The 22,788-nt window shown below is 40.3% G+C and overlaps 2 protein-coding genes across 2 annotated transcripts; both read left to right on the forward strand.

Moving 5' to 3' along the window:
• The first annotated feature begins 6,624 nt into the window (after positions 1–6,624).
• On the forward strand, positions 6,625–9,668 carry naa10 (N(alpha)-acetyltransferase 10, NatA catalytic subunit). The gene is made up of 8 exons (XM_022741647.1): positions 6,625–6,817; positions 6,972–7,070; positions 7,198–7,256; positions 7,344–7,389; positions 7,476–7,591; positions 7,712–7,756; positions 9,131–9,215; positions 9,383–9,668. Exons 1-8 carry the CDS (start codon positions 6,797–6,799, stop codon positions 9,563–9,565), a joined length of 654 nt encoding a protein of 217 aa, XP_022597368.1. The 5' UTR covers positions 6,625–6,796; the 3' UTR covers positions 9,566–9,668.
• A 2,567-nt stretch (positions 9,669–12,235) lies between these two features.
• Positions 12,236–21,704, forward strand: LOC111219029 (SLIT-ROBO Rho GTPase-activating protein 3-like). Its single transcript, XM_022741582.1, has 22 exons — positions 12,236–12,322; positions 14,155–14,244; positions 14,467–14,638; positions 14,787–14,949; positions 15,154–15,216; positions 15,300–15,428; positions 15,536–15,664; positions 15,947–16,168; positions 16,264–16,365; positions 16,972–17,151; positions 17,354–17,438; positions 17,716–17,743; positions 17,868–17,967; positions 18,120–18,180; positions 18,256–18,333; positions 18,453–18,581; positions 18,670–18,775; positions 19,418–19,645; positions 19,738–19,793; positions 19,891–20,122; positions 20,227–20,275; positions 20,965–21,704. Exons 2-22 carry the CDS (start codon positions 14,178–14,180, stop codon positions 21,103–21,105), a joined length of 2,520 nt encoding a protein of 839 aa, XP_022597303.1. The 5' UTR covers positions 12,236–12,322; positions 14,155–14,177; the 3' UTR covers positions 21,106–21,704.
• Positions 21,705–22,788: the final 1,084 nt, after the last annotated feature.

Genomic DNA, 22,788 nt, shown 5'->3' on the forward strand with positions numbered 1-22,788 from the left:
TTCGCCACATGGGTGTTATTCTCAACATGTTTCCACCGCAGTCCCTCCCTGGTGACACCTGCTCGATTTGCATGTTGCACTGCTGGTTGGATACCAGTGGTTTAACTGAAGTATAGCACGCCAGTATCCGAGTGCCTGTTGTGACTGTAAGAGAATGGAAATTGTCACATTGAATAATAAACAATATATATACTGTATATATATATATAGGCATGGTGTGATGAATAGGATAAAGTGACAGGTGATATCTCTAAGCAAACTTAGTTGTGAAAACCATACAGGTACAGAGAAAGTAGATTTAAAAGTTGAGAATTACTAATATTATTTATTTTTTTATTTTTTTTAAATGTGGTCCTTTTTCTCTCATCTTTCTAATTTTTATTCCTTGTCCTTGAACTTAACCTACATTTTCCAAGGATCTGTACTTTTTTTATTCATCATTTCAGTGGAGTTTGCTTCACAGACAGATTTCAACGGTTCATTTGTTGCTCAGTTTAACAGTTATAAAGCCAAAGGATGTGAAACGCAGGCGTCCACTTCACATTCAACCAGTAAGTAAAAAAAAACACAGCAACAGTAATAAAATCTGATGAGGGAAAAAACGGGGGAAATTCCAACCTCTCACCTGATCCACCAAAAGATTTCCAAATGACAACAAACCGAGGGGCTATTAATCTGTACTAATCAGATTAGTCTGTTTTTTGTCTGGGTTTTTGTTTGTTTGTTAGTTTGTCAGAGTTTTAAGACTTAAACTTGAGTCAGAAGTGAAGTCACAAAATTAGGCCTTCACTCGACTTGGACTTGACCTTTGTGTCACCTCTTTAAGATTTGACCAGTTACAGAAAGCAAAAACATTTGATTCTTAAATTTTGACGTGGTAATTTCAGAACTGCTAAAATTAAATAAGGCTGATCTTTAAAAAGAAAATATTCAAATACTTTGTCATTTTAATGCTCAGCTTTGAGAAACCTGAAAGACGTGTTGTTTATGCCCTGCTCTGACTGAAAGGCTTTGTGATTGACCGGTCACCTGTTTAGTGAACACATTCCATGTAAAGGGTTTGCAACATGTAACTTCCTGCAATGACAGCTGGCCACATTATGTCGAAGGTCAAGTCAATTATAGTGCCAAATCACAGCAGAAATGATGTCAAGGTACTTTTGAAAAAGCGCAGGTATGGACCGCTCTCATTATAATATTGATTACAAAAAGCCAACAACAATTCCCAGCAATCATAAGGATGATGATGATGATGATGATGATGATAATACTATTAATAATAATAGTTTATAATAGCAGGTGTTGAGCAGGATTATGGGGGTGGTATGTGGTTTGCAGTCGCAGGTCTGGAGGCAGGAAGACCTGGAGAGACGGAAGGGAGAAGAAAGAGAGAGGCACACAGCCTTGGACGCTCATGTACTAGAGGGAATAAACAAACAGAATGATGCAGTGAGTTTCAGAGAGTTTACAGTAATCTCGTCAGCAGGACAACCCGGACTATACTGTTGGTTTAACTGATTTATTAAGACTGAGGCCGACCCGCCGCTGGTAGAATAGAATCACGTACAAAGCCTAAAGTTGTGAAAGAATGAAAAGCTAACTGAAAGTTAAGGCCTAAAGATGAGTAGTAAGTTTGGATTTGAAGGCCTCAGTGGAGTCAGACAGTCTGATGTCAGCAGGGAGGTCGTTCCAGAGGAAGGGGGCATGATAGGAGAAGGCTCTGCAGCCAGCAGACGACTTTTTAACACTGGGGACAGACAGGAGCAATAAATTCTGGGAACGCAGAATGCCTCTGTATGACTTGCTTTGGTTGTTGTTAATTCACCTGCAAAAGTTCTCTGATAACCAACAACTGTCTGCCTCATCACTGATGGACATGACAGGGAATACAGAGAACTGACCCAGGACTTTGTGGACTGGTGCCAGCGGAACCACCTCCAGATCGACGCTGGGAAAACCAAAGAGCTGGTGGTGGACTTCGGCAGGTGCTAACACGCTCCCCAGTGAACATCCAGGGAATGGACATTGAGATCATGGATTCTTACAAGTACCTGGGTGTTCACCTGAATAATAGACTGGACAGGACTTTATAAAAAAAAAAAAAGGAGAGAGCAGACTCTATCTGCTCAGGAGACTTAGGTCTTTTGGAGTACAGGGGGCACTCAGCCACTTTCTATGCTGTGGTCTGCTGGGACAAGAATAGACTGAACAGACTGAAGGCCGGCTCTGTTCTGGGATGCCCCCTTCAGCCGGAACATCTCCCACCCCATGCAGGACACTCTGAGGGCACGGAGCGGCTGCTTCAGGGACACGCTGCTGCACCCGCTGTGTGAAGGAGAGATACTGCAGGCCTTTCCTCCCAGCTGCTGTCAGACTGTGTAACTAATACTGCACTCAGTAGAGCACACACACCAAAAACTGACAAACTCACCATGTGCAATAATTCAGTTCATACTGAGATATAAACAAATTAAAAATAATTCACCAATAATAATTGTGGAGGATGTTTTTCTCTGTTAAAAGGCACTAAATTCTGTATATGAGAAACAGTGAAAAGGATTCAAGTGGAATGTTCAGTCCTTAAAGCTCCTTCCTTCTTCTGTAAAGTCACAAACTACTAAGGGAAACTTGACTTATTTTTGCTGGACAAAAAGATCAAGATGCAATTAGTTAATAACTACTAATCCATCTATGAGCTGTGAGAGATTTTATCCTGATTATGACACAACTGCTGCTACTTTTAAAATTGAAAATCTTAATAACTATTAATCAGTCAGTAATAACTGCTAACAGGACTTTTTAAGATCTTTATGAGATTAATTATTAGGAGGATTATTGTTATGTTTTGTAGATTCTCTGCTGTTTCTTATGCAACTACCACAGTATTTTTTAAAGCTGCTACAAATAGTACTAGTACTGCTACTCATGAATGAATTAAATGTTCCATCAAATACAGTACATTTCTCAAATAAGTGCAGGCTGTGAGATTCATACAGTAAATTAACATGATCAGAGCACTTTAAAACTGTGCACTGCTGACTTCTAGTGGCTGGAGTCACAGTAACATGCTATGACATACATCTAATACAAGTTTTAACTTGCTCATCAGTTAGCATACTGACATTATTCACTTCAAAATCCACTTAATGGAAAATGGGAACTTTGTATTCAGAAACAGAAAACTCTTCAGATATCTTCTGTCATTATACTGACATATGAACTGAGGAAAGACCTGTTGGAACACTGTCAGAAGCCCTTTTTCTCTGTCATTAAGTTATGACAACTTTGACTAAATAGATAGAATTACTTTTGAATAGTTTAAAGTTTAAGGAAAGAGTTGAAAAGTGAGTATTTTCTTCTATTAAATTAAAAAAAAAAGATTTTCAAAGTGTCAACAATACCAAATACCTGAAAGACTTAAATTGCTTACACACTAAGAATGAATAACTAAGGAATGAAAGAGTTAAAACTGATCTAGATAACAAAGACTTAAAACCTATCTTCATGATGAAAAGAGTTCAAACTTGTCAAGAGTTAAAGAATGAAAGAGTTAAGATTTACATACACACCTCCACTCCACTCTTCCACGCTTCTATCCACAACTCTCCTCATACAACCATGTCGGTTTCTGAACAGGAAAACGTGGAATTACAGGCAAAACCAATAAATCTCAACAACTTGATATGATCTGACTGGGCTGTCATGGCAACAGTGGGCAGGTAGAAGTCTAACCGACAGGATGTGAGGGAAGACAGCTCAATCTCCTGTGGGCAGATGTCTTGTCCTGTATAATGCTTGGGCTGCAAGGCCTTTAGGTCTTTACCATCCTCCCGTGATTATTGATTATCAAAATCTTACTTTAAGATTATCTCTCTGCTGAGCGAGGTGCAGAGCAGCGAGCTGAGATACACTTCAGTCTTTTGTGAACTTCCAGGCAGGAGCTGTTGGACCCTGTATTCTCCCAGGACGGGACACAGAGACAATCTGCCTCCCACCGTGTCCCCAGCAGGTGCTTCATACATCTAATCCTCACACGGCCAAACCTCACAGATCAGCGGAGCTTCATTCAAAGGGATGGAGGTTGGAGACATATCTAATATCTCCACTGACTTCCACATTAAAACTGTAGGTGACATCCTTCAGGCTAAATGCAAATAAGCTGTTATGTATAGTAACAAAAGAAAACTCGACCCTTTGTCCATAATCCAAATCAAACTTGAAACAAACTTGAAATCAAAAGGCTACTGATGTCTTTTCTTGCGGGTTCTTTATCCTTGTCAAGCAAGTAAACAACAGAAGAAAGAAATCACAGCTCCTGCTGCCTCGTTTGCTCTGGTAAAAAAATAAAAGATGGACCCTCCCAGGTGCATGCTGGTCCTGCCTAACTCTAGAAAAGCTGAGATACTTGAAGTGCTGCCCAATTCTTACAAACCAAATCAAAATACACAAAATCAGCTAAATAACTTGCTAAGCTAACCAAATGAAACAAAAAATTACTAAAATATAATATTAAATGTAAATTAAAATAAAAAAATAATTAAAAAAATATAAATGTATCTAGTCTAAATAGAACAAATATCTAAAAAAAAAACAAATTGCAATGCTGTTTCCTTTTATTCATCCTTATAAATATAATTGAATTTGTGTAACACTTGGGCTGAGAGTCTCCTTTCAAAACATTTTGTTGTTGAAGATAGTGTTACAGGTCAAAACGAGGGTAACTGTGTAATGCATTAGTGTAGACTCTGAGGAATTGATGATTAATAATGATTTGGGTCTTTTTTAGCTTATCATAATCTTTGTTTTTGTTCTTCTTGGAGTGATTTTATTGAGCAACAGTAGATCTGCTGAGCATGAATGTCCTGTTACACACTCACACAGACTTGATGTCATCAATGAGAGAGTTTCAATGTCTACATTTATTGGGTAACTTAAGATCTCTCACAGGATGATGAGCTTTTCAGCCTGTTGTACACTGTAACTTGTTGTGTCCTGTTTGTTCCAACATCACAAACCTGACACAACAGTTTTCTGCCACATGTGCTTGTGAGGCTTGATTTTCCTTATATGAACATATATGTAGCAAGTGTGATCACTGAGGTTATGTGCAATTACACTTACAATCATTTAAAAACATAATTGATATTAAAGCACTACATAAAAGATAATATTCCAAATAATATTTTTAATCAGTGCAAACTCATAACAAATCTAACAGGATACACACTTTTAGAGTCTTCATAGCAGACAGCAAAAGGAAGGTGTTTTACCCTGTTGGTGTTGGAGCTGCTCTCGCTCCTACTTGGCTTTCTCCTCCAGTAGTTGTGATCATGGATGTGAGGAGGCACGTCACACATCTGTAATCATAAGCATGAGGTTTAGGATGGGACTTCCTTCAACATAACTATATTTGATTGAACATTGAATCCCTTCAACCTGCTGAGCTCAGTGATGTTTCCCTTAATTAGACACGTTTCTACTCTGTATGTAAATGTCATTTTCTTTTTTCTTTCTTTTTCAATTTATCTATTTTAATCATTGCTGTTATATCACATTAAACTTGACAGGAGGCCTATTGAAACAACAACAAAATGAATCACTTATACACTGGCAAAGAATGTGGGCTGCATCTTGAGATAAGTGTGGAAACTGTATTCTCTTTAAAAGGAACAATTTACTGAAGCTGGATGTTGAATGCAAACCTACACAATATGCAATATTTATATTTTACCAGAAGAAGATTAAACAATACTATATGTGTTTGCTTTAAAAGCAGCGGCTGGTTAAAATTGGGCAGGCTTACTTCTGTCCTTAGATTTCAGTCATTACAGCTGACTTTTTATATATTATAAAATTAAATATATTTATATTTAATATTTTACATTATGTTTCTGAACAAACTTGACATTGCATGAGAGTCAGTTTCTGGAACTCTCCCCCTCGAAGGACGTTGAAGAAAACGGCTTGAAAAAAGCTCTTTAAATGATCTTAAACTGTTTATATTCTCCCACGGGGAAACAGTAACAGAGGTCAAATGAGGTCAGCGGGAGTCTTTCTTTCGGCGATCACTTGTGCACTTTCGAGTGAAATATTTGAGTCTTTCCCCTCCGGTGTCAGGGTGAAAAGTTGGGATTTTGGAGCGAGTTTCTAAAATATATAGGCTCTCCATAGCAACCAGCTACATACGTCAGCAGATCAGCTGCTAATCCTAACTGTACTGATTGCCAATTTAAGTATTTCTTTTAGGACTTACATCTAGATTTTAACACAAGCCCACCACAGGGACACAATAATAACTCACGACAAATGACTCAGTAAGACTTACTTTGATGGTTCAAAGTTGTAACTGCCAGTGAATGTGGCGTGTTTGGGCACCTGGGTATTTGGAGCCCCAGAGCAGTAAACTGATTTTTTACTGGTGGTCCAGCCTCACTTGAATTGCCTAGCCCAATGAATCCAAGATGATCAAGTGTGAAATGTAGTCCACAGCACAACATCCGAGTTGTTAGCGAAGTGAATGCATTCTTCTAAATAAAAGTGTTTTATGGGACGCCTATGTGCCATCTGCAAGAGTTACGACTTTTATTGTGAAGTCCAAACGCATTCTATGACCGGAAATGTGAGTCGTTATTGTGGCACGCTTCTTCCTCCCTTCCCTTCCTTGCTAGCAAGTCGACTTAGCCGGCTAGCGAAACAAGCCCTTTAAACTTGGTACTGTAACTATTATGAATTGATTGGTCACTGCAGGATAGTTTATTTCTGTTTCCACAGTCAAGTTAACACCCAAACTAACAACATGAACATACGAAACGCAAGGGTGAGTGTGGTGAAATCCTCTCGACAGCCATGCTGTTTCTGCTGTTAGCTAAGCTAGTTCACTGCATACACGTTAGCTTACCAAATATCGCAGATAAAGGGGTTTGTGTTGTGTCATGCAACTTTCTGACATTCAGTTTTTTCTTTCATTACAGCCAGAGGACCTTATGAATATGCAGCACTGTAACCTGCTGTGTCTTCCAGAAAACTACCAGATGAAATATTATTTCTATCACGGATTGTCCTGGCCTCAGGTGAGTCACAGTGCACATTTCCTATTTCTCCTGTTTTCTGTGAACACCGCTGCTCCTAGCAGTTAAATCCTTAAAGTTTATATATTTCTATTTCTATGACACTCATCGTGTGTTTTCATTGTTGCAGCTCTCATACATTGCAGAGGATGAAAATGGCAAAATTGTGGGATATGTGCTGGCAAAGATGTGAGTATCTGTAATCAGATATTAGTTTTGCATCACTTGGATGAAGGAGATGTTTAGTGTATTCATAAAGCTATGAACTCTTGTTAGGGAGGAGGACCCAGACGATGTACCCCATGGACACATCACATCCCTGGTGAGTCTGGATGAGAGTTATATATTGCTGACGAGATATTTGGCTGGCTTCTCTGGAATAACAAAACCTTTCTCTGGGTCTTCCAGGCGGTGAAGCGCTCCCACAGACGTCTGGGGCTTGCTCAGAAGCTGATGGACCAGGCCAGCCGGGCCATGATAGAAAACTTCAATGCTAAATATGTCTCGCTTCATGTTCGCAAGAGGTACTGCATGCTGTTGGCTGGCTGTGAAATTTCTGTTTTCCTGTTTACAAAATGTGGTTAGCCCTCCGAACGTCTTTGTTAGTTCTCCTGTCACTCACCAGTCCTTCCTCCCCACTGCAGCAACCGAGCGGCCCTGCACCTGTACTCCAACACACTCAAATTCCAGTAAGTCCTTTCAGGTGCTAACGTTGTTTCATTAGTTTTACTGTATTTTCAATACTCCTGGGGATTTTGTTACACAGATTGCATGGCCATACACAAGCCTTTCAGAAATACTGAGGTCATGAGTAGAGCTACAGTAGACAGATAGGTCTGCTGGGTTGATTTATTCAACATAATCACTTAGTACATATATGTAGTTATTGGACTACACGATGACTGGCAAAAAAAAACAAAAACTTGCAGCTCAGAAATGCAAAAGATATCTCTGAGAACAGAAAAGAATAGACCACAATAGTGCACACTCAGTCTTTAAAAATATTAATTGAAGGCTCTTTAATTAACACTGCACTTCACAGGGCTCAGTGTTTATTCTTTCTGACTGCAGCCGTAACCAGCACCTCCAGTTCGTCAGTGTAAACTTTTTTTGTCTCATTGATATCTGTCAGGTCATTTAGAAAGAGTCTTGCTCTTATTGTCCACTAAAGAGTACTGACAAGTTTTGAAACTGTCCTGCTTGGCACATATCTTGGTCAGAATTCCTTTACAAAATCAAATTAAGGGAACCCTTTAAAAAATGTTTGTGTTTTATGCAAAATATTTTAGGGTTCTATCCCAAACTCCCTCAATGGGCAAAAGGATGCAGGCATAGTCTAAGACAGTATGTTGGTGTGATTTTGTTTGTTGGCCTCCAGAGGTTCAAATTATTAAACAATTTACAAAAATAAAACTACTGAATAACAAAAATTAAGTACTCTGTATGTAAGAGGTGCACAAATATCTCAGAAACTCAAATGCGCCCTCTGGGATTCACTTCATGTTACTTGCTCTATAACCAAAACCAGACCTACTCCACTAGGGCCAGGGCTGCCCTTTATAAACCCATAACCCCTCCCACCAGGCTTAATATTTACAACAAGAACAAACAGATATATCTATAAAACACATTTTCTGGCTATATAAAGCTCTCACAGTTTGTGAAATAAAAAGGTGTTTTAACCAAATAATTTCATAAACATTTCTGCATCAGCAAAACAAGTTATTTGCTGCAGAAAACAATATTACAAACTGGAAACATAATTACGCAGCTCATATAACCCCTAAGCTCATGAATACAAACTATTTAACAATGGAAAATGTTACAGCCCTGTTTTGCCAACCAAACTCACGGATATACTAATGTCAGTATTGGCCTCAGAAATCAGTACAGCTCTGCTCATGAGTTCAGTTCCTGCCAACAGCCCCAGACACCAAAAACAAAGTGTGAATAAAATTTAAATACGTGCTGTCTAAAAACAGCACTGAAATTATGTCCTCAATGGCCCAGACAGATATTCATATTGATGGTAACTGGTGTGTTATTTTGTTGTTGCTCCACAGGATTAGTGAGGTAGAGCCTAAATACTATGCAGATGGGGAGGATGCCTATGCCATGAAGAGAGACCTGGCCCACATGGCTGATGAGGTGACTTTATTCTCCATATTTATTCACTTGCCAAAACATGTTGGCACTACACCGACATGATTTCCACTAGCTCCTCGTCACCTCAGTTGACGTGGAGCGCTACTGAACTCTCACACGAGCAGGTCCTTACCATGTACGTGTTTGTGTTTTCTCTATATGTCCCCCAGCTGAGAAAGCCCGGAGTGCGTGTGTCGGGTCACGAGGCACCGTCTGGCCAGAGCCCGTCGGGGTCTGGCGACCAGGAGAGAGAGAGCGAGAGAGACAGCGGAGGAGAGAGCAAGGAGCTGAGTGAAGTCAGCGAGGCAACAGAAAGCACAGACGTTAAAGATTCTTCCTCCGATTCCCAATGACGCTGCAGTCCTAGACATTTTTAAATTCATCCTTCGCCGCCTCTTTTTATCTCTATTCGACAATGTTCTGACAGTATCTCTGGCTTTACAAACTGTGACTATCTGTGCATCAAAGCCGTTCCAACATTTCCATCGTTGGTTTTTCTTAAATCTTGCAGTGATGAAGAAAGAGTGTTTGATAATGACATGAATCGGGATGTTATCTAAAGGAAGCTAAAATGAATATTTGGTTTCAGCGTTTTTATTGGATTGCTGTTGTTGTCATCACCAACAGTGACCCTAAGCTCTGTAAGGTTTTCAGATTGAAAGCAATCTGTCCTTGTCTCAATCTGATCTCTTAATTATTTAACAGAATCACAGCAAATAAATCTTTCAAATAATATTTTTGATATGGCACTTTTTTCAGTAAGTGATCATAAAAATAGCATAAATCATTACATTCAGATAAATCAATCATTATTGTGTGAGGATGTTTAAGTTAGCCACTATGTAAGGTCTATGAAATGTCTACATATATTTAGTTAAAGCTAGACTTCATTATAAACCAATCGTCAAGAGTAACTACAGTAAAACCATCTTCACAGACAGCGAATAGGTTACTGATGAATTTACACTATCACTTCGCATTGGTCAGAAAGCCCCTTCAGTATGCGTAGGATTTCAAAATGTAAAATAAATGGGCTAAAAACAACAGACTGCACCAGTTTTCACGAGTGTCACTTTTCTTCTACAAAGAAGGGTTTAGTCATCAGAATAATAACAATAATGCTATATACACACTACTGGTCAAAAGTTTTAGAACACCTACATTTTTACAGTTAATTAAATTCACATACTGTAATGTCTGTGTTTCTGAAAACAAAGCATAGAACCAGTAAATAAAGATTAAAGTCAAAGGCAGGACTGTTTGCCTTTAAAAAAAAGAATAATGGATATTAAATCCTCATTTTGATCTAAATGTTTGACTCATTCAGTAGCTGAACACTCTCGAGATGTTCTTCCTACAATGGAACGCAAATATTTTCATCTCAGTACAGTCCAGAAGCTCCCAAAAATGTGTTGCACTTGTAGTTTGCTTTGCTTTAGCCTTCAGTCCAGTTCATTCCAAACCAGCTCTGTGGAGACTGTGCTGCCCCTCCATCGTGTGAAGCCACTGTCCTTTCTCTTTTCCTCTGCTGTTTTGGGTTATTATTGTGCTGTAAGATAAACCACTGACCGACCAGTCTGTCTTCCTTTTGTTAGCTTCCTATTTCTCACCATTCTGATAGCAATATACAATACCACTTCCTGCAGTACAGTGTTCTCCTAATGATGAATCAGAGGGCGGAGAAACACAGTTTGTTTCAACACTGCCTTTTTACAGACAGATAGTTTGTAAGTCATCAACAACATTGTTGCCATTAACTTTAAAGGCTGAATTTTCTCCCATTGCTGCAGGAAACATGTAAGTTAATCAATTTCTTCATCCCTGAAAATGGCCTCGAGGAAATCTACGATTTTTCATATTTTTGGTGGCCTACTTTTTTTTTTTTTTTTCTTTAGCTTAGGCATTTTACTGCTGGACTTCAACTGCTGAGATTTCAATAAAAACTGATTGTGCAGGGGCTTTACCGTACATGAAAAGTCAGTCAGTGCAGTCATGTTGATCAAAGTTTGCTTTCTACAATGAGCATCTGACCTCTTGAACCCTCTATGTTTACAGCTTGGCAAAAAGATGCGTTGGAAATTCTTTGTTGGCGTTTCAAGGTTACAAAGTCGGCCCAGCTCTAAACTGAAAAGTCATTTAATCAAACCATGAATAATACATTAAACTTTAATAGAGACTCTCTTCAATCAGTGTTCTTCACCGTACTGGCCTAAATATGTCAGTTTAATTGATTTCCTTTTTCTTTATTTTTTATGGTGATTGTGCAACATTATCCTAGTCTCTGTTTTGAGGAAGGAAACAAGAGAGGGAGAAGTACTACACAGATAACAAAAAATTATGCACTGACCTTTTAGAAAGAGCTAACTTTCACACACTTGTGCTATTTAACACATTTCGACAAAAGGTGAGAGAAGACAACAACTTTGCTGAGTTGCCGTTCAAGCCTCAACAGTGATAATGTGTGTGCAGCAGCAGTCGCTGTTTTTTTTTTTTTTTCTGAGGTAAAAAAACTCTCTTGGGTTCCATTTAAATGTTTTATATGAGGTGTTCTCGGGTTACGGGCCATAGATTACTCATCATACACCGTGGTCATACTGTATGTAAGCAGGTTGTGGACTTTCCCAGAGAATTCAGGGTTTTTCTTTTACAACCCAACTGTATAGCAGCTGATTTCATTTATTAGCCGGTGAAAAACCAGTGAGGAGGGTCTAATCAGTGAGAGCAGCTGGTGTTTGATTGGACTGAAAAACCTGCTGTGGAGCTGAAGAGGCAGCGTGAAAGAAGGAGGAAGGACTTCACTTGAAGAGGTTTCCACTCGTCACACTTGCACAATCACACGCTGATGCCTCAAACTGAATGTGTGAGTGAGATGAGGGGTGAGAAAGAGAGAGCGGTAAAGCATTGTGTGTGTATCTGTGTGTGTGTGAGAGAGAGAGAGAGAGTCAGAGAGAGAGAGAGAGAGTCAGAGAGATGAGTTCCACCCACATCCATCCATGTCCAATGTGAGGGGGAGGTGAAATAGCTTACTTGAGAGCTTACTGTGCTATTAACTGGCATTATTTAGTTGCCTCAGTCTGGAGAAGAGACAAGTCAAGACTTCTCCTCACCAGGTAGGACTCTTTTTCTGCATGTAAATTCTTATTGATTTTCATTTTCACCTGGCTCACCAATACAGGACAGTTTACCTGTTTAGGTCTAATAAACATGTTTTGGTTCAGCAAAGTGTGAGCTGTTGAGAAGGATTGTTCTGCTTGTTTATTTCAGTTATGTTTTTATTGGCTACAGACACAGCCCTCAGGCCATTGTCGTTCCAAAGTTCAGGCGGTATCTACGTTTCGGTACTTGTGGAAACCCACAGTTAAATACACAACTTTAATTCAACATCAACTGTAAAACCACTTGCTGTAAGGTTAAGGCCAGCTTTATTAAAATATTGCAGCAGATTGTGACGACAGGAGGTGGTGATTCACAAGCTGATCACATAGAGAAAGAATGAAAGGGCTAATGGAAAAGGGTGACATACACTGGAAAAATCAGACACTCTCCTTTCTACAGGGAGTGTTGGGTTTTGCTGTAATGTAGCAGTCGTTTTAGCAGGTCAGTTGGTTAATGTCTTAGTTGGAAAAGAGAGAAGAGTGCACATTTCAGCTGAACAGAATGCTGATGAGTGATGTTTGGCTTCTGAATAAAGGGGAAGTTGAGGCAGGGGGGAAAAAGAAAGAGAATGTGCGTGATACTTGTATACAGAAGGTTGTGATCCAGCAAGAAAACACCGTACTCTTCCCCTTTCTGATGTGCACTAATAAAATAATACCTTGCTGTCATCATTCATTCCTCAAAGATCCGTCAAATTATCATGTGGTTAAATGCCTGTCATGCATTGAGATCCTCCAATCATATTTTTTTCTGTACTTCTATATTCTACTGAGAAATATTTTATATAAGGGAATTTTTTTCTGTAATACAACATGGCAAAAATGGATTAGAAACTAAAACCAAAATTCTCATGTTCAACCTCAAATAAACTATATTGTTCCGCCTAAACTGGAACAATCTTCAGTCATCCAAGTCAAGTGAAGTCAAATATTATTTAAATAGCATCAAATCATGATCGATATTATTTCAGGACACTTTTCATACAGCAAGTCTAGACCGTACTCTAAATAATATTATTTACAGAAATCCAACAATTCCTACCATGAGCAGGCACTTGGTGACAGCGGTGAGGAAAAACTCCCTTTTTAAGAGGCAGAAACCCTGAGCAGAAGCAGGCTCATGGTGGGCGGCCAACTGTCTCGACCAGTTGGCCTGACAGAGACAGACAGAAGTAGTAGGATATCTGCTGTAGAAGTAGGAGAGCAAAAGCAGCTGGATGTGTTGCTTTACTCTTGAAATGACGAAAATGTGCTTTGAGTGAGTATCGGGGGTAAAACCACCTGTAGTTTTCAACATAAACATCCCCGCAGAGTTGTGCGCCTTGTCGTTCATCCTATTTTCAGGGCAGCTGAGATGTTGCTGTAGCTATTTTTGCACCTCATGCATTTCTGCAGCGTGACCGGTGCACAAGGCAGCACATGCCAGCTGGTTTTCTAGTTGTCTGCCGTTCAGCAGAGCACAACAGAGGGTGACCAGTTTGAAGAGATGTGTTACAGTAAGATGAACATGCTCTTTTTGCTCTTTCTGTGTGGCAGGAGGAAGTTAGCATGGTCTGTGGAGGGGGGGGGGGGGGGTGTTACAGCTCTAAGAGTGTGAACGTTTAAAGAGAGGCATGCTAGGGTTGCAGCAGTGGATCATAGGCCTTGATTCTTACCCTACTTTCTTCAGGAGAGAAGAACAGAGTAGCTTGCATGCACATAAACACTGGTTTTACAAGAGGGGTGAAAAGGATGGAGCAGTTGATGATTCATATTAGATGGTGATAATAAAATGTTTTTTTATACAGAATTCCACCCAGTTGGAGCAACAATGACTTCTCATGTTAAACTCCGGAAAGAGAGGGTCGGTACGGTGGACTACGACACACAAATCAAAGGTGAAAGAATGACTTTTATCTGTACCACTATAACAACCTCTGTATCACACTCAACTGACTGTGATCTACATGTGGTATTTTCGTAGGAAAAAACAAACGTGTGAAATCCATTTCTTACCCACAGCAAGACTTTCGGAATGAATCAGAGTTTCAGAGTGTCTTTCTCTCTCCCTTGACTGTTGTACCACCCCACCCCACCCCCCCTCTCTCTTCGTCTCTCAGAGGTGCGTTGCCAGCTTGCAGACCAACTGAAAGTGTTGGACTTGCAACTTGAGCAGAAGAGCCAGCAGCTGCAGGACCTGACAGACTACCTGCGGCGACGGGGTGAGATTGAAAGCGAGTATTCCCGCTCCCTGGAAAAACTTGCTGAAAGGTTCACTTCCAGAATTAAGAGGTAAAGACAGCCCTGCCTCCGGCAGTGCACATGATGTGCTAAATTAACCAGCAGTTCATTTGAGGACACTGTTGTGCAGCATTCCTCAATTTATCTTACAAATTGTTTGTCCCTGCGTCTTCCTTTTGTTTCCTCTACATACGCTCAGGAAGGACCCCAGCAGTCACTCAGTGGCACAGGTCTGGTTGGCTCTGCTGTCCCAGACCCGCCAGGAAAGTAAAGATCATAATGGACTGAGCGAGAGCTGCAGCAACTTCCTCATTCAGCCCCTCACACACTGTCTGGAGTACACACAACGCCTTGCCAAGAAGGTAGTTACACAAGCACTGACACACCAGCCACAAACACGAGGCAATTATAAAGTCAAGTCTGTACATGTACAATGTAACTGACTTAAGCTAGAAATACAACCACTTTCCATTTCTGACTCTCACCCGTTGACCTCTGGACACTGAAAATATTTTGGGTTCTGCCACCTCACTTTGTGGTATTTTGCCTCTACGTCATATTTCCAGAGCAAAGACATCTGTTCTCAGCTGCAAGACGGACTACTCAAGGTTACCACAGAGCTACACACTGTAAGTGAGAAAGCAGCCACCCAAAACATTTTCCGTTTCCTAAACAAACAAAAGAAAGCGTTGCTGTATGTGTCTGTGTGCAGGCATGGCGCACGTACCACCAGTACCACTCAGAGTATGTGTGTGCTGAGGGGAAGCTGAAGGAAGCAGAGAAACAGGAGGAAAAGCAGAAGCAGAGTGCTGCTAAAAAACTGGGGAGGTTGATAGAAAAAGTAAATATATATACCTTTTTTCTTTTATCTAAATGTAGTTTAATGTACACGCATGTAGATTATGTCACCCTTTTAATTTCTTGCTGATAAATGTTTATGTGCTTTAGAGACAAGGTAAGGTTCAAGAGATATACCTGAAGTGCAGCAAGGCCCGAAATGACTACCTCATAAACCTGGGTGCAGCCAATGCCTCCATGAATAAATACTACCTCCAAGACATCTCTACTCTCATCGACGTGAGTGCATCTGTTCCCTTCTGTTGTCTGCTGTCTTTTCCTTACCTATACATTAACTAATGCTGCGTATTACTCAAGGTAATGATCCACCCCCCATTTCTGAGGTCTTTTTTTTTTTTTTTTTTTAGAGATACCGATCAACAAACTTTTTAAAACATTGGAACATATTATGTTGTGCTTGAGATATCACCCAAAATATCATGTTTAAAGAAGACATCATGATCTAAAAAAGCCCCCGAATTAAGTGAGCGATATTGTCTGACATGTCATTGTCTCCGTCAGTGTGCGGATGTAGGCTACCACCTCTCTCTGGAACGGGTGCTGGAGGCCTACCTGTCCAGACGGGGGCGGGCTCAGCAGAACCTGAGCAAGGGGCTCCAGCAGCTTCAAGTGGCCGTGTCCGGACTGGACCAGAGCCAGGACAGAGACACCCTCCTGCAGGACCATTATAACACCTTTTCTATGCCCCTTCGGTTCGCCTATCAGCCCCATGACGGGGACCAGGTGGGTGTTTTGCGTGAATAATCGACAAGTATGCTTTTTGCGGTGGATTATTCAGCTGTTTTTGCATCATCCCTGGACTCTCTCGTGCCTTGCAGGTTTCTGAGGTCAGTGCAGAGTGCGAGATGAGATGTGAGCTGGAGACCAGATTCAAACAGATACAGACCAGACTGAAGGTGGTCACCCAGGAAACAGAGGAGGTAGAGTACTTCACCCTTAGCACTTCACGAGTCTGCTGTATCCACCAGTGTTGTAATCACAGTCGCCATCTTTGAGTCTGAGGCAGAGTTCATCCAAGACTGTAAATACAATTATTTTAATGTTTTCTTAACTATTTTATTCATGTAGATGGAAAGTGTCCTGAGCACAAGTAAAGACGTGAAGGCAAACTTATGCAACTTGCGTAAATATGTGAGGAAAAAACAACAAAAAGTGTCCAACTTAATTTGTTTGTTGTCTTTTTAAACATTTCTTCTGAGATGAATCATTTCATCACTCAATTTACTCAGTAAATGGCGGGAACCTACCCAATTTAAAAAGACTTACCACATTTCAAGTCTCAGTCACTAAACCTCAAGTTCACGTCAAGTTTTGTGATGATCGGTGGTGATGATGATAACCACTCCCTTATTTGTATTATACACATATGCTTAAATGGTAATTCTGGCATTTTTTGCAATACAGTCGCATATAGTTGCAATTGTTAGTTGACCTCAGATTCTGATGTTTTGCACACCCTATGGTCATTGACCATAATTAGTGCAGACAGCATAATATATTGTTTTTATCTGTGTCACTGTCATCAGGCTAGTAAGAACATGTCAGCAGCCCAGTCCTCCCTGCTGGAGAATATCAGTGATGATGATCTGGAGCACAGCAGCGGCAGCGGTTCGTCTCAGGACGGCAGCACTGAAAACCTGACAGTCAAGCCCAGTGTGGCCCGGCGCAGGGCCAACTTGCAGGAAATAGAAAACCTCTACTTCACTGTGAGTCTGTTTAGCAGTCTATTTGAATAACACACAGTTGAGCACAGTTTTGATGATATGCAGTTGGTGGATATGTAGAGGCGGTTTTTGGTTTGGCTTTTGGGTTCTGGTCGACGGAAGCGATGCTGATGATAAGAAATGCAATGAATGTTGGTGAAAGCGTGATGCTGATATTATTGATAACATCCGACTTGTTTTACAGAGAGTAAAGGAGCACCTTGTTGGCAGTTCCCTGGTATCTAAACTGCAAGCCAAACATGACCTGCTCAAATTGGCAGTGGAAAAAGGTATCACTTCTGCATTTCTCACGTACATACCACACGACAAACTGCTGACCCAAAGTGTCATTTGAGAACAGCTGGTGCAATGTGGGTTATTATTGTGAGAACAGCTGGTGCAATTCGGGTTATTATAGTCCACTAATTTTGTTGTTCCTTTTTTTATTCTTCTTTTTACCAGCAACCAAAGTATTAAATTTATATTTCATCCCATGTATTTCTCATTTCTTGTCACCGGCTGGTTTGTGGTTGAGCTAATTTTAATCGGATACATTTTTCTTCCTAGCTGATGCATCAAATGGACATCAACCGAGGTAAGGATATAAATGTTTTATAAGAATTTGCCAGTACGTTTTTGATTGATTTATGAGCCATTTTAATGCAGGAACTCAGTTGTGACAAAATGTGACAATGCTGTATCCTCGTGTTGCTCTGCAGACTCAATGGAAAGTCACTGCGTATCAGGAAGAATCACTCAAGTGCCAATTTGATGCACAACCACAAACTCTTCAGTGGAGACATGCTCTCCTTCATACAGGTAGCTCCCATCGTTATCACACCATTTCACCTCCTCCAGCATTTCTGACTACTGGGTGTATTCAGTTCATTTCTCACTTCCAGTACATCAGTTAGCAATAACACACCAGACTTCCTGCTTGTGAAATTCATTACTAAATTTGTTTCACTCAGGCATCAGGACAACAGATTCCAATAGTTGTGGAAAGTTGCATTCGCTTCATCAACCTCAATGGTGAGTATTAAAGATGGAAAGAACAGTGACTAGTTTTAGTTTTAAAATGTACAATAAGTCTTGTGTGTCCATCAGGTCTCCATCATGAAGGGATATTTAGAGTGCCGGGGTCTCAGATGGAGGTCAAAAACCTGAGGGATGCTTTTGAGCGAGGTAGGCCTGTGTTCGTTTTTGTGTGAGCGTGTTTTGGGATGGTCCATTCTGAGAGAGTAGCTCCCCTCACTGTGGGGCATAAATAATATGGGGCAGTGTGCTGTGGGCTTCCCCTGCAGGAGAGGACCCCCTGGCTGAGCAGAGATACGACCTGGACTCTGTGGCCGGAGTGCTGAAGCTCTACTTCAGAGGTCTGGAGAATCCCCTCTTCCCCATCGACAGCACCAACCAACTCCTGGAGCATGCTCGTGAGTGCGTGTGTGTGTTGAAATATCAGATAAGCGTTGCTAAGGGCACGCAGCAACGGCTTATCTTTCCTTCATCACCTTTTCTTAGAAATAAAGAACGAGGCAGAGAGAGCGGCTCAGCTCAAAACAGTCATCTCTTCCTATCCCGAGCCTGTCATCATCGTCATGAGATACCTCTTTGCATTCCTCCATCAGTAAGTATCCCAACTCTTTGCAGTTGTTACTGTTGAGTACTTGAATATGCAGAGAGAAGGTGTTTGCATCAAACAATAATTCACAGGAAACCAACCAACCATGTTTCTTTCTAGAAGGTGGAAGAACCAAATATTTTTATCAGTTAGCTGATGGCTTATTAGATCTGACAGACGTATGATGGATGAGGGATTTCTTTTTTTTTTTTCTTTTTTTTTCTTTTCACATTGTACAGTGGGGTCCAAAGGTCTCTGCAATGTTTAACAGAATCACTAAAGTCAAAATGTATTAGTGGGAAATGACAACACACTGAATGGTGACTTGGCAGAGATAATAAATTGAGATTAAGATAAAACACACACATGACATTGTGTGAACATTGCAACAGGAAGGAAACAAACCAAGCTAAAGGAAAAAGACAAAACCAACTGCACATAGTTTAAATACCAGAACATTTGAAAGGAAATGGTTCATATAGGAGATGTGTTGAGGTGAAGTTTTGACATTATTTATGTGTATTGTCAAGTGTAAGAAGGCAAAAGCATAAGGGAATTTCATTGGAGCTTCACTATGAGCCTCTCAAACGTTTAATTTCCTGCACTCTTTCTCCTTCTTTGTATAATGTTGTGTTTCTCTGCTTCCAGTGTGTCGCAGTACAGTGACGAGAACATGATGCAGCCTTACAACCTGGCTGTGTGTTTTGGGCCCAGCCTAGTCAGAGGGGCTCAGGATGACGATGTTGTCACCCTGCAGCCTCAGATCAACGCCTTGGTGAAAGGCATCATCCTCCAGCACGAAAGCATCTTCCCCAGCCAGAGAGAAGTAGAGGGACCCGTGTATGAGAAATGCATGACACTAGAACAGGATGACTGGTGAGGAAAAAAAGATGTTCACACCCAACACATACACACAACATGGATGCACTGCACGGTGGAATGATAATCTGAGGGTGTTTACTTCACAGTGAGCCTCTCATTGAAGAAGGAGACGCGGAAGCAGAGTACACTCAGGGTAAAGATGGTAAGTTCATGTGTTGATCTTGGTTTATCGTGTCTCTGAGGCCGTGATGGGTATCGTTGAATAGAATAAAAGAATACTTCAATGTGACGTGCTGCAGAGTTGGAAACGGGATCCTCGGCTGACGGCAGCACTGGCTCCTCGGCGGCACCACCGCAGAAAGGGGCAGGACGTCCTAGAGCAAACAGCAGTGGCTCCATCGACCAAAGGAGGTTATCAGCTGGACCAGGAGGGGGCGGCATCGCTTCAGGTGGAAATTTACTGCTTCAGATTCCTGTTGGGCCAATGTGCAAGCCACGGCGGGTCCCCTCTCCTTGCTTTGTGCGCAGAGAGTAAGTATACACCACTAAATGTTGCAGTGTGGCAGCTGACTTGTTATATTTGTGTGAGAAATTGATATTATATGTTTTGTGATGTCCCTTTTTTCTGTAAACAGTTTCCAGGAAAACTCATCTTCTGAGGATATTTCTGTTCATGTGGACAAGGTCTGTTTGTTTCTCATTTGGTTTCAAATGACTAGTTCCACCATGTAAAAAGGCAAACTTTCATTAAGTGTTTATAGGCCATATCACATAGCTTTAATAAGAGTTAATTAATCGTTTACCATCCCTTTTTATTTAAATAAAAGATCATGGATTTATCTTTTTTTTTATTTTTTTTAGTAAGTTGTCTCCAACTATAAATGTTAATAAGTCATTAATGAAGAGGTTTTAAAATGTTCTACTGTTGTAAATTCAACAATGTCTCAAGTTGATACCAAACAGATTTTGGTCCAGATGTTGTGCAACACTTTCCAGGGGTTAAATGGTTAAACCGTCCTTTTGGAGATGTTTTCCTCATGAGCTAAAGAGCTTAAAAGACGAAGCACATTTTGTACTGGAGGAGGATAACACCAGATTTTTCACAACCTGGCAACCCAAAATGAGTTAATGGTTTATAACTTATCTGTAGAGCATCAGTAAATTATTTAGCAAGATTCAAATTAATTAGTTATAACTTACAAACTCTTTTTATAAAGAGTCTGTTTAGAAAGAGGTGCCGAATAACTAATGATTTAATGTAGCCTCTATTACAAACATGATTAGAAGCTCTCGAGCAGAGCGGAGTTCAGAAAACAAAGACGGTTTTGTCTTTTTCCACAAAGCTCATCACCGTTGTTTATTTCATCTCACAGGAGGTCTGTCGCCAGATGGACTCGGTCTTCAAGGAGCTCCTCTCACGGCAACCACTGCAGTATCCCTCCTCCACCACTTCCTCTCCCTCTGCCCAAGCTCCCCAAAAGAAAGTGAAGCAGGGTGGACGGAAGGGAAAGTAGCAGGGCTCTTCAAAGCAGTAGATCCACTGGACTGAGAGGACTGGCATCAGTAGATGACATGAAAAGAGAGAGAGAGAGATGATAGAAAATGAAAACTGAGGTGTGGGGTGATGTGCTCTGACAGCAGCTTTCAACACATCCATTTCAAGAAAACTGAGATCACTGACCCGTAGTCACTTCTCTGAGGCCCCTGTGATCGGTCTTGGCCTCCTTCCACGGCGTGGCTCCCGGCTCAGGAGCCTTGTCGTTCACGTTTCGTGCAGCAGATCCCTGCTGTGACTGCAGATGTGCAGTACAACGTGGAAACTGTGGATTACTTGAAATGCACAGATGTGTTTGTGTACAGTTGAATGTAGTTATGCAACTCATGACTTTGGGGTGTTGATATTCAACTTTTTCCAGTTCAAGCCAAATTTTCAAATTAGTCAGTAGCCTACATGCACATACATTTTCATAGACTGTTTTCCAAAATAAAAAGAATCACAAAGTTGTTGAAACTGAGAAAAAACTGTGAACACTGGTTGTAAGGAATTTGTAAATATTAATTATTTGTAAGGATTTGTTGACAAATATTTGACTTGTCTGTATATCTGGGCAGCATGCCAAATAAATATTTTGTCTATTCTCTCTGCTCTTGTTTTTTCATTTTTTTTTCTATACATGAACTGGGAAATGTGGTACATGTAACTTATATCTCTTTTTGCTCTAAGCCTTGGCTGTTATGAGGTTTCAAATGTATAATAGAATAATTTTGTACTTTTAACTATTTCTTAATGATGATTTCCATTCACATAAAAAGTAAAATAAACCAAAGGTATTTTAGAAATTTTAGATAATGGTAATAGAATTATGAGATGAACCTAATCACTGATTAAATCTCAAAAACAACAAAAAGATAACAGGACTGTGAAAAAAAAACAGGGGGAAGATTAGACATTTTTTCATAACAGCCATTACGGCGGGCACAACATTAAACAATATTTATTTATTTGAAAGTGCCTGAACACTTATCCATCAAACACAATATGATGCTTGGAACTGGAGCAACCCACAGTGGAATGCAGCCTTTATTGGTTATTATTATTACACCTGTGCTTTTACTGCTACATGTCAAAATGTCTTTTGTGAAATAGTGCCAATAGTGACTTGATTAGCAGCTTTAATAGTCTATCAGACATGTTCTCCACTTTGAACAGAGGAAGAGACTCAGGAACTACACAGTTACATACAGAAAAGCCTTCCATGAGGGAAGAGGGGAAAAAAAACAAGAAAAACTTAAATGAACCCATAAGTTTAAATGTTTTGTTAAATTTACATTTATGCATTTGGGGTTTGCCTGTACTGTATGGTGCCAAAATTAAAATAATTATAGAAATATCAAGATGTGATAAATGTTGCCAAATGTTTTCAGGCCCTTCAGTAAAAGTAGCAATGTAAAAATACAATTCAATACTCGATACTCATTGTAAACAGTACATTACAAATGAAAGTTCTGCTTTCATAATCTTACTTAAATAGAGCAGAAGTATTATCAGCAAAGTGTTCATAAAGTATCAGAGTTAAAGTACTCATTAGGGAGCACAATGGCCCCTGCCTCTGTTATATTATTAATGGGTTGTTATTGATGCATACATGTGTAAGAAGCATTTTAACATGTTAGCTGGCTAAGACTGAGCTAATTTG

Source organism: Seriola dumerili, unplaced genomic scaffold, assembly GCF_002260705.1.
Source record: "Seriola dumerili isolate Sdu_G_001 unplaced genomic scaffold, Sdu_1.0 BDQW01000056.1, whole genome shotgun sequence".
Lineage (NCBI taxonomy): Eukaryota > Metazoa > Chordata > Actinopteri > Carangiformes > Carangidae > Seriola > Seriola dumerili.